This window comes from Oncorhynchus clarkii, chromosome 31, assembly GCF_045791955.1.
Source record: "Oncorhynchus clarkii lewisi isolate Uvic-CL-2024 chromosome 31, UVic_Ocla_1.0, whole genome shotgun sequence".
Lineage (NCBI taxonomy): Eukaryota > Metazoa > Chordata > Actinopteri > Salmoniformes > Salmonidae > Oncorhynchus > Oncorhynchus clarkii.
The window spans coordinates 13,521,141-13,539,413 of NC_092177.1; the positions used below are offsets into that span (position 1 = coordinate 13,521,141).

At 44.5% G+C, this 18,273-nt stretch overlaps 1 protein-coding gene across 2 annotated transcripts; it reads right to left on the reverse strand.

Moving 5' to 3' along the window:
* Positions 1-540: 540 nt before the first annotated feature.
* Positions 541-14,479, reverse strand: LOC139390759 (E3 ubiquitin-protein transferase RMND5B-like). Of its 2 annotated transcripts, XR_011629537.1 has the most exons (13): positions 14,440-14,479; positions 12,646-12,818; positions 11,898-12,040; positions 11,597-11,734; positions 11,376-11,476; positions 10,550-10,716; positions 8,055-8,220; positions 6,604-6,706; positions 6,253-6,407; positions 5,534-6,117; positions 2,385-5,104; positions 2,145-2,345; positions 541-1,822 (listed from the first exon to the last, which is right to left on the reverse strand). XR_011629537.1 is itself a non-coding variant. In XM_071138115.1 (10 exons), the coding sequence occupies exons 2-10, from the start codon at positions 12,782-12,784 to the stop codon at positions 6,054-6,056; spliced, it is 1,176 nt and encodes a 391-aa protein (XP_070994216.1). In that variant the 5' UTR covers positions 12,785-12,818; positions 14,440-14,479; the 3' UTR covers positions 5,430-6,053. The 2 variants fall into 2 exon arrangements, 1 of the variants encoding a protein (XP_070994216.1); XM_071138115.1 differs by lacking the exons at positions 541-1,822; positions 2,145-2,345; positions 2,385-5,104 and having other exon boundaries at positions 5,430-6,117.
* Positions 14,480-18,273: the final 3,794 nt, after the last annotated feature.

Sequence of the window (18,273 nt, forward strand, 5' to 3'; positions counted from 1 at the left end):
TGGGCTGGTATGACATCACCATTCCATGGGCTGGTATGACATCACCATTCCATGGGCTGGTATGACATCACCACTCCATGGGCTGGTATGACATCACCATTCCATGGGCTGGTATGACATCACCATTCCATGGGCTGGTATGACATCACCATTCCATGGGCTGGTATGACATCACCATTCCATGGGCTGGTATGACATCACCACTCCATGGGCTGGTATGACATCACCACTCCATGGGCTGGTATGACATCACCACTCCATGGGCTGGTATGACATCACCACTCCATGGGCTGGTATGACATCACCATTCCATGGGCTGGTATGACATCACCACTCCATGGGCTGGTATGACATCACCATTCCATGGGCTGGTATGACATCGCCGTTCCATGGGCTGGTATGACATCACCACTCCATGGGCTGGTATGACATCACCGTTCCATGGGCTGGTATGACATCACCACTCCATGGGCTGGTATGACATCACCACTCCATGGGCTGGTATGACATCACCACTCCATGGGCTGGTATGACATCACCATTCCATGGGCTGGTATGACATCACCATTCCATGGGCTGGTATGACATCACCATTCCATGGGCTGGTATGACATCACCACTCCATGGGCTGGTATGACATCACCACTCCATGGGCTGGTATGACAACGGTTCGGAAAACGGAGAAGGATTGATCATGGATCCAACCCAATAATGATGTTGCTATTTTGTGGCATAATTATATTTCATAAAATGTATTATGTTACTTGTGGTTTCACTATTTTACAAGAGACTTGATTCTAGCGATGATAAATAAAAACAAACGCAGACTTCATAGTAGTATAATTTGTTTTTGTTGAATACATCGGCCAATACAAAACAAGAAACATGGCTTCCTTCAGGAAAATTCTTGTTATTGGAGCCAATCAGCCAATTGACCCTCGACCTCTCCATCGATCACAACTGTTGATCATCACACTGATACATGTACTGTAACCCAAAGTGACTTTCAACAAATCAGGGCCTTTATTACATCATCGCCAATAGAAAGAGAAATGTTAAAACATTTTTTTACAATCAGTGTTCCATTCACAAACTGTAACCACAGTCATCACAATCTCAATTAAATGTATGTGAATATGTTTTCTCAGAGGCAACTTAGCTTTACCTCTGTAATATAGAAGTTTAAATACTCTCCTGAAATCAGACAACTTTCTAAAAATAAAATTAAAATAACTCACATCACCCCTCTAACATCCATTAAATCATTCTAAAAGACCCATTCTGTATACTGAGGAAAGCCTACAGATGGATAGAGCATTCTGTGTACTGAGGAAAGCCTACAGATGGATAGAGCATTCTGTGTACTGAGGAAAGCCTACAGGTAGATAGAGCATTCTGTGTACTGAGGAAAACCTACAGATGGATAGGGCATTCTGTGTACTGAGGAAAACCTACAGATGGATAGGGCATTCTCATCCAAAAACTCTACAACTCGACCCGATGCCCAATCAACTCGACCCGATGCCCAATCAACTCGACCCGATGCCCAATCAACTCGACCCGATGCCCAATCAACTCGACCCGATGCCCAATCAACTCGATACCCTAATCGTTATCAACTCAACTCGATAACCTATCAACTCAACTCGACACCCTATCAACTCAACTCGACACCCTATCAACTCAACTCGACACCCTATCAACTCAACTCGACACCCTATCAACTCAACTCGACACCCTATCAACTCAACTCGACACCCTATCAACTCAACTCAACACCCTATCAACTCAACTCGACACCCTATCAACTCAACTCGACACCCTATCAACTCAACTCGACACCCTATCAACTCAACTCCCTATCAACTCAACTCAACACCCTATCAACTCAACTCAACACCCTATCAACTCAACTCGACACCCTATCAACTCAACTCGATACCCTATCGCTATCAACTCGATACCCTATCGCTATCAACTCAACTCGACACCCTATCAACTCAACTCAACACCCTATCAACTCAACTCAACACCCTATCAACTCAACTCAACACCCTATCAACTCAACACCCTATCAACTCAACTCAACACCCTATCAACTCAACTCAACACCCTATCAACTCAACACCCTATCAACTCAACACCCTATCAACTCAACACCCTATCAACTCAACTCGATACCCTATCGCTATCAACTCGATACCCTATCGCTATCAACTCGAAAGGCCATCATCATCAACAGGATTTCAACATCAACTCAACTTGATAGCCTATCACCAACATCAACTTGATAGCCTATCAACAACATCAACTTGATAGCCTATCAACATCATCAACTTGATAGCCTATCACCAATATCAACAATATCAACTCAACATGATAGCCTATCACCAATATCAACTCAACATGATAGCCTATCACCAACATCAACTTGATAGCCTATCACCAACATCAACTCAACTCGATCGCCTATCACCAACATCAACTCAACAGCCTATCACCAACATCAACTCAACTCGATAGCCTATCACCAACATCAACTCAACTCGATAGCCTATCACCAACATCAACTCAACTCGATAGCCTATCACCAACATCAACTCAACTCGATAGCCTATCACCAACATCAATTCAACTCGATAGCCCATCACCAATATCAACTCGATAGCCCATCACCAATATCAACTCGATAGCCTATCACCAATATCAGCTCCATAGCCTATCACCAACATCAACTCGATAGCCTATCACTAACATTAACTCATCGACATATCAACTCAACGGGCTATCATCAACATCAACTCAATGGGCTATCATCATCATCATCATCAACTCAACGGCCTATCATCAACTAAACGGCCTATCATCAACTAAACGGTCTATCATTATCATCATCATCTCAACGGCCTATCATCATCATCATCAACTTAACGGCCTATCATCATCATCAACTCAACGACCTATCATCATCATCATCATCATCATCATCAACTCAACGGCCTATCATCAACTCAACGGCCTATCATCAACTCAACAACCTATCATCATCAACTCAAAGAACGATCATCATCATCATCAACTCAACAACCTATCATCATCATCATCAACTCAACGACCCATCATCATCATCAACTCAACGACCCATCATCATCATCAACTCAACGACCCATCATCAACTCAACGACCCATCATCAACTCAACGACCCATCATCAACTCAACGACCCATCATCAACTCAACGACCCATCATCAACTCAACGACCCATCATCAACTCAACGACCTATCATCATCATCATCAACTCAACGATCTATCATCATCATCATCATCAACTCAACGATCTATCATCATCATCATCAACTCAACGACCTATCATCATCATCATCAACTCTACAACCTATCATCATCAACTCAACGACCTATCATCATCAACTAAACAACCTATCATCATCAACTCAACAACCTATCATCATCATCAACTCAACGGCCTATCATCAACTCAACGGCCTATCATCAACTCAACGGCCTATCATCAACTCAACGACCCATCATCAACTCAACGACCCATCATCAACTCAACGACCTATCATCATCATCATCAACTCAACGATCTATCATCATCATCATCATCATCAACTCAACGATCTATCATCATCATCATCAACTCAACGACCTATCATCATCATCATCAACTCTACAACCTATCATCATCAACTCAACGACCTATCATCATCATCAACTCAACGGCCTATCATCATCAACTCAACAACCTATCATCATCATCAACTCAACGGCCTATCATCAACTCAACGGCCTATCATCAACTCAACGGCCTATCATCAACTCAACGGCCGATCATCAACTCAACGGCCTATCATCAACTCAACGGCCTATCATCATCATCAACTCAAAGAACGATCATCATCATCAACTCAACGACCTGTCATCATCCACTCAACGACCTATCATCAACTCAACGACCTATCATCATCATCAACTCAACGGCCTATCATCATCATCAACTCAACGGCCTATCATCATCATCAACTCAACGGCCTATCATCATCATCAACTCAACGGCCTATCATCATCAACTCAACGACCTATCATCATCATCAACTCAACGGCCTATCATCATCATCATCAACTCAACGGCCTATCATCATCATCATCAACTCAACGACCTATCATCATCATCATCAACTCAACGACCTATCATCATCATCAACTCTACGACCTATCATCATCATCATCAACTCAACGGCCTATCATCAACTCAACAACCTATCATCATCAACTCAACGGCCTATCATCAACTCAACGGCCTATCATCAACTCAACGGCCTATCATCAACTCAACGGCCTATCATCAACTCAACGGCCTATCATCAACTCAACGGCCTATCATCATCATCATCAACTCAACAACCTATCATCATCATCAACTCAAAGAACGATCATCGTCAACTCAACGGCCTATCATCAACTCAACGACCTATCATCATCATCAACTCTACAACCTATCATCATCAACTCAACGGCCTATCATCATCATCAACTCAACGACCCATCATCATCAACAGCCTATCATCATCATCAACTCAACGACCTATCATCACCCACTCAACGACCTATCATCATCCACTCAACGACCTATCATCATCCACTCAACGACCTATCATCATCCACTCAACGACCTATCATCATCCACTCAACGACCTATCATCATCCACTCAACGACCTATCATCATCCACTCAACGACCCATCATCAACTCAACGACCTATCATCATCATCATCATCAACTCAACGACCTATCATCATCAACTCAAAGACCTATCATCATCATCAACTCTACAACCTATCATCATCATCATCAACTCAACGACCCATCATCATCATCAACTCAACAGCCTATCATCATCAACTCAACAACCTATCCTCATCATCAACTCAACGGCCTATCATCAACTCGACGACCCATCATCAACTCGACGACCCATCATCAACTCGACGACCCATCATCAACTCGACGACCCATCATCAACTCGACGACCCATCATCAACTCGACACCCTATCAACTCGACACCCTATCAACTCGACACCCTATCAACTCGACACCCTATCAACTCGACACCCTATCAACTCGACACCCTATCAACTCGACACCCTATCATTTCGACACCCTATCAACTCGACACCCTATCAACTCGACACCCTATCAACTCGACACCCTATCAACTCGATACCCTATCAACATCAACTCGATACCCTATCAACATCAACTCGATACCCCATCAACATCAACTCGATACCCTATCAACATCAACTCGATACCCTATCAACATCAACTCGATACCCTATCAACATCAACTCGATACCCTATCAACATCAACTCGATACCCTATCAACATCAACTCGATACCCTATCAACATAAACTCGATACCCTATCAACATCAACTCGATACCCTATCAACATCAACTCGATACCCTATCAACATCAACTCGATACCCTATCAACATCAACTCGATACCCTATCAACATCAACTCGATACCCTATCAACATCAACTCGATACCCTATCAACATCAACTCGATACCCTATCAACATCAACTCGATACCCTATCAACATCAACTCGATACCCTATCAACATCCCACAAAAGAAAGCATAACGCCTCATCACATCCTTAAAGAAAAAAAGTTCAGCAGGCAGTTGCAAATGAACGAGTGTCAATGAATGAACAATCCTTTTGAGATGTTTCCTTCGTCCTCATGCCGACCGACTCCTCCCTGTCTCTCTATGGGTAGAAGTCGTTTGATGGGCCATCCACATCAGCCCTCTGTACACTAGGAGCTGTTGATGAGGCAAGACGAGGCAGGAGTATTACAGCCTTGGGTCATCACTGGAAGGGATCTGTCTGAGTTTGGGTGGGGGCACTGGGGCAAATTGGTGCCTGTGAGTAGGTAGGATGGGGATTTCCAGGGGTCCTGGGGTAGCAGGTAGCTACTGTAGCTCCAAGGGCCTGGCGGTTTCAGGAAACAGGATGGGGGATCAAAAGAAGATCTGCTTGGCATCTGACGGGTTCTGCTCCATGGGACAGTAGGGGCATTTCAGTCTGAGGAGAGGAGATAGAGGAGAGAGAGAGTTAGACACACACAGGCAGGTGACTTTAACCACAGAGTTACACAGGTCCGACTCTGCCGATGGTTGAAAGCCCTCCTGTCTGTCGGTCAGCCTGGATCAAACTTACTTTCCAGCGTTGGTGAGTTTGTTGAGGGCGTCTCTGGAGATGACGTGTCCACAGATGAGCTTCATGGGAGGGTTGCTCTCTGACGTCTGCTGTCGGAGGATGGGGCAGGCGAACACAGAGTGGTACCAGCACTTCTTCCCCAGATCTATCTCAATCTGGAGGGAGGGGAGACAGGACCACTCTGTTACCCTTCTATGACAACCTTCTTTAATAATCCATTTTAAAATGGTTATATTACTATAGATATTACAAATAATTATGAATTACAATTCTTGCTTTTAAAACACTGAGAAATCGTTGCCCAGAGAAAGTCATGAGAGAAAAGCAGAGAGCTTAGAGAGGGAGACTTACAGGCAGCTCGTCCTTGTGTGTCCAGACTCCACTACACTGTCTCTGTTCAATCACCTGTTTGATGTTCATCAGGACTGGCAGAGCCATGCAGCCTGACGCAAAACTGACATTCAACACAGAGAAACATATATCACAGATACATACTGCAGTCAGAAACAAAGATGAGCTTTGTAAAATAATCTTACTATCAGCGTCATACTCCTGGCCGTGCGAGTCAAATCAACGTGGATTTGTCACATACGTCGAATACAACAGACCTTACAGTGAAATGCTTACTTACAAGCCCTAAACCAACCATGCAGTTTTAAGAAAACTAACTAATAATTAAAGAGCAGCAGTAAAGTAACAAGCGAGGCTATATACAGGGTGTTACGGTAGAGTCAATGTGGAGGCTATATACAGGGTGTTACGGTACAGAGTCAATGTGGAGGCTATATACAGGGTGTTACGGTACAGAGTCAATGTGGAGGCTATATACAGGGTGTTACGGTACAGAGTCAATGTAGAGGCTATATACAGGGTGTTACGGTACAGAGTCAATGTGGAGGCTATATACAGGGTGTTACGGTACAGAGTCAATGTGGAGGCTATATACAGGGTGTTACGGTAGAGTCAATGTGGAGGCTATATACAGGGTGTTACGGTACAGAGTCAATGTGGAGGCTATATACAGGGTGTTACGGTACAGAGTCAATGTGGAGGCTATATACAGGGTGTTACGGTACAGAGTCAATGTGGAGGCTATATACAGGGTGTTACGGTACAGAGTCAATGTGGAGGCTATATACAGGGTGTTACGGTACAGAGTCAATGTGGAGGCTATATACAGGGTGTTACGGTACAGAGTCAATGTGGAGGCTATATACAGGGTGTTACGGTAGAGTCAATGTGGAGGCTATATACAGGGTGTTACGGTACAGAGTCAATGTGGAGGCTATATACAGGGTGTTACGGTACAGAGTCAATGTGGAGGCTATATACAGGGTGTTACGGTACAGAGTCAATGTGGAGGCTATATACAGGGTGTTACGGTACAGAGTCAATGTGGAGGCTATATACAGGGTGTTACGGTACAGAGTCAATGTGGGTGCTATATACAGGGTGTTACGGTACAGAGTCAATGTGGAGGCTATATACAGGGTGTTACGGTACAGAATCAATGTGGAGGCTATATACAGGGTGTTACGGTACAGTCAATGTGGAGGCTATATACAGGGTGTTACGGTACAGAGTCAATGTGCAGGGACACCGGTTAGTTGAGGTAATATGTGCATGTAGGTAGAGTTACTATGCATAGATTATAAACAGAGTAGCACCACCGTAAAAGAGGGTTCTGGGTGGCCCTTTGATTAGCTGTTAAGGAGTCTTATGACTTGGGGGTAAAAGCTGTTTAGAAGCCTCTTGGACCTAGACTGTGTCTGTGTCTGTGTGTGTGTGTGTGTGTGTCTAACCTGACACTGAGAGGTGACTCTACAGATAGCCCCAGCAGCGCGCAGGCGTCCCTGGTGAAGCTGTTACAGATCTCAGCCCATTGGTTGGTCTCTAGCAAAGAGCGGTAGGGAGAGTTCTCTATGCCGTGCCGCAGGTACACCAGACTACCCATGAGGATCTGGATGTCTGGGGGGAGAGGAGACACTTATTAATGATGTCTGGGGGAGAGGAAACCCTGTTAATATGGTTGTTTGGCTGGAGAGGAGAAACTTAATAATGATGTCTGGGTGGAGAGGAGACACTGTTAAAATAGATGTCTGGGGGGAAGAGGAGACACTTAATATAGATGTCTGGGAGGAGAGGAGACAATGTTAACACGGATGTCTGGGGGAGAGGAAACACTTAACCTCTCTTGGGCAGGGGGCAGTATTTTCACCTCCGGATGAAAAGCGTGCCCAAATTAAACTGCCTGCTACTCGGGCCCATGAGCTAGGATATGCATATAATTAGTAGATTTGGATAGAAAACACTCTAAAGTTTCCAAACCTGTTAAAATAATGTCTGTAAGTATAACAGAACTGATATGGCAGGTGAAAACCTGAGGACAATCCATCCAGGAAGTACTATTATTTTGAAAGGCTGTTTTTCCATTGAAAGCCTATCCACCATATAAAGACTTAGGACCCAGTTCACAAGCTCTATGGCTTACACTACATGTGACCAGTCTTTAGGCATTGTTTCAGGCTTTTACTCTGAAAAATTAGGGAGATACAGCACTTTCAATGAGAGGACAGTGAACATTTCCAGACATGAACCAAGCACGTGATTGGGAGCGCGCCTTTCTTGTTTCTCCTTTTCTATTGAAGAATACTTCTCTTTAGTTGGAAAATGTCTGTATGGCTTTCTGTGGCGAGGCGCTGACCTAACATAATCGCAAAGTGTGCTTTTGCCATAAAGCCTTTTTGAAATCTGACACAGCGGTTGCATTAAGGAGACGTTTATCTTTATTCGTATGTTTAACACTTGTATCTTTTATCAATGTTTATGATGAATATTTCTGTAATTTGATGTGGCTCTCTGCACTTTCACCGGATGTGTGTTTGAGACAATGCATTTCTGAACATAACACACCAATTTCAAATTAGGTTATTGGACATAAATATGAACTTTATCGAACAAAACACACATTTATTGTGTAACATGAAGTCCTGTGAGTGCCACCTGAAGAAGATCAAAGGTTAGTCATTAATTTAATCGCTATTTCTGACTTTTGTGAGCCCTCTCCTTGGCTGGAAAATGGCTGTATGGTTTTCTGTGACTAGGCGCTGACCTAACAATCGTTTGGTGTGCTTTCGCTGTAAAGGTCTGCCATGAGAGGTGAGACAGGGGTCATGAAGGACGTCTGAGTGGAGAGGAGACAGGGGTCATGAAGGACGTCTGAGTGGAGAGGAGACAGGGGTCATGAAGGACGTCTGAGTGGAGAGGAGACAGGGGTCATGAAGGACGTCTGAGTGGAGAGGAGACAGGGGTCATGAAGGACGTCTGAGTGGAGAGGAGACAGGGGTCATGAAGGACGTCTGAGTGGAGAGGAGACAGGGGTCATGAAGGACGTCTGAGTGGAGAGGAGACAGGGGTCATGAAGGACGTCTGAGTGGAGAGGAGACAGGGGTCATGAAGGACGTCTGAGTGAAGAGGAGACAGGGGTCATGAAGGACGTCTGAGTGGAGAGGAGACAGGGGTCATGAAGGACGTCTGAGTGGAGAGGAGACAGGGGTCATGAAGGACGTCTGAGTGGAGAGGAGACAGGGGTCATGAAGGATGTCTGAGAGGAGACAGGGGTCATGAAGGATGTCTGAGAGGAGACAGGGGTCATGAAGGATGTCTGAGAGGAGACAGGGGTCATGAAGGATGTCTGAGAGGAGACAGGGGTCATGAAGGATGTCTGAGAGGAGACAGGGGTCATGAAGGATGTCAGAGAGGAGACAGGGGTCATGAAGGATGTCAGAGAGGAGACAGGGGTCATTAAGGATGTCTGAGAGGAGACAGTGGTCATGAAGTAGGGAGGAAGGAAGGTGTCCATTGACGGACAATTGGAACAGATCATTAGTCAGTTAGCTGGTAAGAGAAATAAGCTATGAAGTCCTGTAAGAAAGCTATTGCAATGGAACCTGCTTGGCAACAGAAAACAACAATTAGAGTTTCTTATTGGATGATTAGGATGTCTTCTTATTGGACAGTTCCTCCCTGTTTCAGTTTATTTTCTTCCGTTTGGTGCTTAATGAACATGATCCCTGTCAAAAAGCTCTTCAAAACCACCAGGAACCCCCAGCCAGGGAGTCTGTCCCTACCCCTCCTCAAAACCACCAGGAACCCCCAGCCAGGGAGTCTTGTCCCTACCTCTCTGGTGAGGTGAAGGACTGTTAATGCCTCCATTCAGACCATCATATCTGCCCTCTACATTCCTATCTGTCCCACTCTTACCAGAACAACGGCCCAGGCTGTCTGTGTCCCCTACCTCTCTGGTGCTGTGAGGCGAAGGGCTGGAAGTGCCTGGCGTACTGTAGCGCCTCCAGCTGGTTGGTGATGCCTCCGTTTAACAGGCTGATGAAGTAGAGGCGGTGCAGCTTGAACTCCAGGGTACTGTTCAGGTCCAGCAGGCGCTGCCGGTTTGTTACTGCCCACCTGGAGCCAGGGAGAGAAAGGATTGTAATCATTAGCGCACACCGCAGCAAACAGTTGCAAATTGAAAACAATTTATATTGGACAAATTCAGGTAGTTCCCTCTCTGTTTCCTTCTGTTTAGGTCCTAGTGAATAGACCCCAGGATTGGGATCAATTCAATTTCAATTCAATTGACCTTCAACCCTGGCATTGACCCAACCCTGACCGGGTGTCCACAAGTCTTTCAGATCTCAATTGTATTCTAAAGTTAATCAGTTACTGAATGGATCAAAATGATCAAAGAGGGGTTTGATTCACATTCAACTCAACACAGAGAGGAGGTACAGTAAACACTCTAGTGCTGGTCTGAGGTCAGTATATAACAGAGAGGAGGTACAGTAAACACTCTAGTGCTGGTCTGAGGTCAGTAAATAACAGAGGAGGTACAGTAAACACTCTAGTGCTGGTCTGTGGTCAGTATATAACAGAGCACTAGAGTATGTACCTCCTCTGGTACAGTAAACACTAGTGCTGGTCTGAAGTCAGTATATAACAGAGAGGAGGTACAGGACATACTCTAGTGCTGGTCTGAGGTCAGTATATAACAGAGAGGAGGTACAGCACATACTCTAGTGCTGGTCTGAGGTCAGTATATAACAGAGAGGAAGTACAGTGCATACTCTAGTGCTGGTCTGAGGTCCTGCATCCTCAAGGCCTCCAGGATCCTGTTGAGTTCCAAGAACGGCTGCTTCATGCTCATGTCAATCACTACTCCAGACTCCTGGGAGACACACACACACGGCAGGGAGTTATAATACATATGAAACACACCCAAGATCTTCAATTCTGGTTCTGGGGACCAACAGGGTGAGCAGGCTTTTGTTTCATCTCAGCTGTTTACCTGACATAGGTCCTCTGCCACGCTCAGCATGCCTTGTCTGTACAAGTGTTCCACAATGGTCTCACTCAGGTACTTCTGTCTCTCAGGTGAGTCCCACACTGTCTCTGCCACCACTGCACTCACCTCTGCATCAAAGTTCTACAGAAACACAGCCAGGAAACAACCAAAGGATAAGTGGAAATACATTTCTCCCTTGTGTGCTTAAATGTATAATACTGTCTTGAACCACAAGGAAGTTGCGTTCTCTCTTTTCTAAATTGTAAAGATACTATAATGAAAGCATTTACTGGGAAACTCTCACCCTGTCGATAGCTTTGCCCACTTTGGAGACACTGCCGTGGATGTCCTTGTGTCTGGAGGCCAGCAGCTGTACCGTTTCTTTAATGTTCTTACAACACTGGGCCATGGTCTGAGACAGCACCGTCAGATCTGCATCTCGTACCCCTGAAGGAGAGGTATTTAGAGAGGCGGGACAATCAGGTTTCTGCATTGTGATGCATTGACATTACACAACATTCTATGGCAGCCATGTTAGTGCCATTTAAAATATAATGACATATGTGATCACCAGGTGAGCACCCTAATCACAATTACATGGGAATATTCAAACAATGTTATGTAACTGAATGTCTAGAATTAGAACGATATTCAAAAGTTGACCCAACTCTGTAAATACATGCCTCTGCCCTGAAGGAGAAACCAATCATGGTTAAAACAAGTCCTAATGTTAAAAGGTTAAAGTAGTCCTGCTGAAAGTGACATAAAGAGATGTATGAATCACTTCTGTGCCTGAACACTCATGAGTCATGGCACGCAACTGGAGCACAACAATGTTTCATTTGTCTAGTGGCAAATTGTTTAAAGAAATGCATTGCATATTGTTCCGTGCTTTAGTTATAGTCCTGCATCAAATTCCTCAAATATGGGGCCTTTAACCGTGTGTGCAGGTATCTATCATTCTTTCATTTAGTACCATGCAGCTGCAGGGTACCGGATGACTGGAGTGGACACTACTTCTAAACTAGAGTGTGGAGCTGGCTCTGCCTTACCGAATGTAACCAGCTGTCCCCGTAGCTCACAGACGCTGCGTAGAAGTTCGTCCAGACGTTCCTCTGACTGGTGTCCGTACATGACGAACCTATGGAGCACCTTCTCCAGCTCCCGCTCCACACACGCACACTGCTCCATACCTAGACTGGGACTCTACCGCATTCACTACCACCTGGGGGAGACAACACACATAACCAAGGGAACTAGGCCTAGGTCAGCGGTTTTCAAACCTCTCCCCAGGGACCCCCTGGCATTTCACCATTTTGTTGTAGCCCTGAAGTAACTCATCTGATTCACCTAGTCAAGGGCCTGAAGTAGCTCATTTGATTCATCTAGTCAAGGGCCTGAAGTAGCTCATCTGATTCACCTAGTCAAGGGCCTGAAGTAGCTCATTTGATTAATCTAGCCAAGGGCCTGAAGTAGCTCATCTGATTCATCTAGTCAAGGGCCTGAAATAGCTCATCTGATTCATCTAGCCAAGGGCCTGAAGTAGCTCATTTGATTCATCTAGTCAAGGGCCTGAAGTAGCTCATTTGTTTCATCTAGTCAAGGGCCTGAAGTAGCTCATCTGATTCATCTAGTCAAGGGCCTGAAGTAGCTCATCTGATTCACCTAGTCAAGGGCCTGAAGTAGCTCACCTGATTCACCTAGTCAATAGCTTGATGATTAGTTGAATCAGGTGTGCTAGCTATAGAAAATATCAAATACCTGGAACGGCTAGGGGTCCCCTGGGAGAGGTTTGAGAACCACTGAACAAGGTCACAAACAATAGTTCAGCATTTTGCAAGTATCCCATGACCCCTACAGTTTGATTCGCTACTAGTACTGGCATAACTGGTCAACAAAATACTTTATTAGTTGAATTAGATTTGCTAGAGTGTGCAGTGGCACAGATAAATCATTGACAGGCAGCAGAAAATATGAAAGAAGACCAATCTATTCTAGATCAACAAGTGGATATCACTGTTGTTAGGCCTAAATGTCTTGGTCTCATTGACACATCAGGCATCCCTTGTGTATACATTTGAAAAACATCGCTCTGCAACTTTCCCCTTCTCGTTTTAATTGTATACATCTGACAAATAAAAAATGTACTAATGTAGCTAGCTACACATCATGCGAAAAAGTCTACTTTTGGAACCGGTTTGCTCGCTGAAGCTAATAGGCCCTGTCTATAGCCTTCGACCAATGACATTCGACTGCAACACAGGGTTAGCACGGTAGGCTAACTAGGCAAATCGTTTGCTGACACGGAGTTAAGACAAGTAGCTAGCGAAATACTAAGAATCTAGCCAGCTGTGTTCTTGATACTCACTAAAAACTCACAACAAAGCTCTGGTAGCAGCTATGTTAGCAAATAGCTAAGCTAACTAGCCATACCCACAACAACATTATCAAGCCAGCTAGCGTAGCTATATAGCTACTGGTAGCTAGACGTTTTCTAGCTGCATAAGAAGTCGTATCAAACACCACTTGGTTACAATGTCGATTATCATGCCTCTGTCAATCCTAATGGCAGGTAAGAAATGTTGGTGAATATCTAGGTAGCTACGTTTTGTTATTCTGTCCTTTCGCATACACTTCAAGTTGTCGCATAACGTAAACCTAGCAATGGACCGAAGCTGTTTATGTTTGACTCGGCAATAATGGTGTATTTTAATCGATTGCATAGTTAGAAAGACAGCCAGATTATCCTAATATTTGTTGCAATTCTCAAATATATCAACAACATGTCATAAAATGTAAAATTAGTTAGAAGGACAACATAAAGCGTCAAAATAAACACCACTTGCCTGTCGTAACAGCGATTCTCCACCAGTCGTCCTTTGATCTGCGGAACTTCCTTCCGGTGTCGCATATCTCAGATTTTCATAATAAAAGTACTGCAGTTACTTTGACCATAAAGGTAAGGTTCTTAGACTTAATTCAATGTTTAATGTTTATAGAGTTCCATCCTCTGGTACATAATTATGTATCCGTATAAAACAAGTAAAATGTAGCATTTGATTCCAATGTTAAATTGTCTCACATAAGCCTACAAGTTCATTGCGAACCCCAGGTGGCGCTGTATGGACGGTTATGAATGGAGATCTATGGCCAGCTTGCATAGCGATGGTGCAAACAGGTGTGTGGCTTGGAGCTGGCCAGGGGATTTTCCACCTGTGATGTAACTATCTGGTCGTGACCCCGGACAGGCATTGATGTAAAACACACACACACACACACACACACACACACACACACACACACACACACACACACACATACAAACCATCAATATGCATGTAGATTACTGAAAGTCACTCATAATGTCCAAGTTCCAATGTCCAATGTCCAAGTTCCAAGTCTCAATTCTGTCACTTCATTAACTTGCATCAACACAGTGTATCAAGTGTATCAAGAGAAAGACCAATCTCAGTTGCATAGTTGGGTGGTCTGTGTGTAGCCTAGCCGAGGTCACTGGAGACCCAACTTAATGGAGATGGGCGGCCACCCAGCCCCAACCACACACAGCTCACATCACAATCTCACAAAGGTTCCCCTCATGCCAACTGAGAAGTTATTATCACTGGAACACTTTTTCACCTCTACGTCTATGAAAGTCTTCAAATACATTTGAATGAAATTCCACTGAGAGGAGAGTTTTGGAGCTGGAGATGTAATACCGGCCCCATTGTCTTACTGTGCGTGGCTCAGCTCACACTACTATGCTGCATGTGCAGGTTGGTCAAACAAGCAAGGGGTGTTCTACAGATTAGAGAAACACTACGAAGTAAGACAAGTGTTGTTTTCTGCAGCTCAGTTGGTATGGCTCTTGCAATGGCAGGATAGTGGGTTTGATTCCCGGGACCACCCATACGTAAACAAATGTATGCAGGCATGACTGTAAATTGCTTTGGATTAAAGCTAAATGCTAAATGGTATATATTATTATTATATTAGAACATCTGTACAAGTCAAAACAACTCCAATTGATATAATCTTTCATTCCTTATGATCTAAACATGCATAATCACACTTCACAACAGAAGATTGGACAGATTTTTGCATGGGATCTTTCTAGAAGGTGCTATGAAGCCCCCGATAGGCTAGATTACAGTGATGCACATCAATCATTACACACACATGGATTAATAAATTAGGTGACAGATTCACAAACCACAATCACACCCAGAAAAGGGCATCACAACAAACTAGGGCAGTTGAAAAAAGATAGATTTGAAATGTGATCCTGCTGGTTTCTATTCTGTCCTGTTTGTCATGAATACTAAGGGGTTGGTTGGTTCTAAAATACCCTCTCATGAGACTGGGCCTTGGTTTAGCATCACAGCCCAAATATAGGAGCACAGGAAATAAACACCCATGTGAGTTTACTGTCTGAGGAGGAACTAAAGTATATTAGACCAGGCTGAGACCCAACCTTATACTGAACCTACCTGACAATATGTTAGACCAGGCTGAGACCCAACCTTATACTGAACCTACCTGACAATATGTTAGACCAGGCTGAGACCCAACCTTATACTGAACCTACCTGACAATATGTTAGACCAGGCTGAGACCCAACCTTATACTGAGCCTACCTGACAATATGTTAGACCAGGCTGAGACCCAACCTTATACTGAACCTACCTGACAATATGTTAGACCAGGCTGAGACCCAACCTTATACTGAACCTACCTGACAATATGTTAGACCAGGCTGAGACCCAACCTTATACTGAACCTACCTGACAATATGTTAGACCAGGCTGAGACCCAACCTTATACTGAACCTACCTATATGTTAGTACATGTATTACTTCACTAGATCACTTTATAACAACATACATGACAGGAACAATGCACACTACTATAATGAGCATGTCTATAACAGTACAGGATGTCGCCAAAAGGCTGGCTCTCATTTGTGTTCCTGGGTACCCTGGCAACTCAGAAACATTGAACATAGCACTGCAGGTTGGGGTATGGTTGTTGTAGTTGGCTTGTGAATGGATGGGTTTAGCCAGCTGGTGTGTGGGTATTGCTGTTGATCAAGTAGGTGTAGTTTTGTATTGGAGGCAAGGGGGCTGCTGTGTTTAATCTAACCCTGGGCTGAACGTAAAACCTCTCCATAGTTGAGGTGCCAGGCATACTTTCCCCTGAGTCCACCTCTGGACCACTAGCCCCACAGCAATACAATAACCGCCTGAACTCTAGGATGACAGAGTGAGAAGGAGAGAGAGAGAGAGAGAGAGAGAGAGAGGGGTGGGGAGAGAGGGATGACAGAGAGATGGGGAGAAAGAGAGGTGTGGGGAGAGAGAAAGGGGTAGAGAGATGGGGGTATTAGAGAGAGAGATGAGAGAGAGGGGGGGGGGGGGGGAGAGAGAGATGAGAGAGAGAGTTGCTTTGGCAATGTTAACACATGTTTCCCATGCCAATAAAGCCCCTTGAATTGAATTGAGAGAGAGAGATGAGAGAGAGAGAGAACATCCAAGAGATCATCTGACATACAGTATGCCTGAGTTTACTGTAATACATGGAGAAAAGTACACAGCTATCTGGCTCATGTTTCCGTCTCATGTTGTGTCAGATAGTGATAGTGGTTCACTGTTCTCTAACACTCCCCCATGTCTGCCTGGTGATATCTATGTGTATTTATAACGTGTCATAAAATAATGTAGGCCAGTTTACTGTAGGATAATCTGACAAACCATGGCAACCAAACCAACCGCTGTTTATGTACTGAGGCCTCTGATCCAGAATACAACTATAGCTGGAGAGGACAGCTAGGAGTGTAGGATGACATCACCGCTTATACTTAAGTGATGATCTAGGATCAGTTTTGCCACTTGCATCCGTATTTCTAAGTCTGTTGCTGATGGAGAGTAAACTGATTCTAGGCCTGTGGTTAGAGACAGAGTCTGCCCACTTCTCCAGGGGAATGAGGTCTCTCTGCCCCATGACATAATGTCACTACTATAATCCCTCAGTCACTGTGTGCATTCCAAATGGCTCCCTGTTCTAGGGCTCTGGTCAAATGTAGTTTACTATATAAGGAATAGGATTCCTTTTCGTACTAAACCCACTGTCATTATGTTGCCTTGAATGAGACCAGCTCTCAAGGAGTTTCTACTAGCTGTCAGTAAGAGGATAGTAATCAACTGCTTTATTGGGATAGTCCCAGAGGGCACACTGACTGTCCCCAACATGACAAAACAGGCAGACCAGACACACACACACGCCCACGCACGCTCGCACGCAGACACACACACACACACACACCTTGTTAAACATTCTCTCTAGCTACTAGCAGAACCTTCTCCATCTCAGTAAAATCTCTCACTGGCCACAACTTACACATCAAAACAAAAATACCCCAGAAAGGTTATGAGGGGTATTATTAAATCGAGTTTCCATGCAAAGCAGCAATAGACAGCTAAACATGTACACAGACACACGCACACACACACTCACAACATCTTGTAAAACCAAACATTCCAGAAGTCTAGTAGGCCTTGTAGCCATTTTGTATCCCTCTCTTCTCCCTTTCCTCTCCCCTCTTTCTCCCTCCCTCTCCCCTCCTCCTCTTCCCTCTCTTCCTCTCCCCTCTTTCTTCCTCTTCCCTCTCTTCCCCTCCCCTCTCT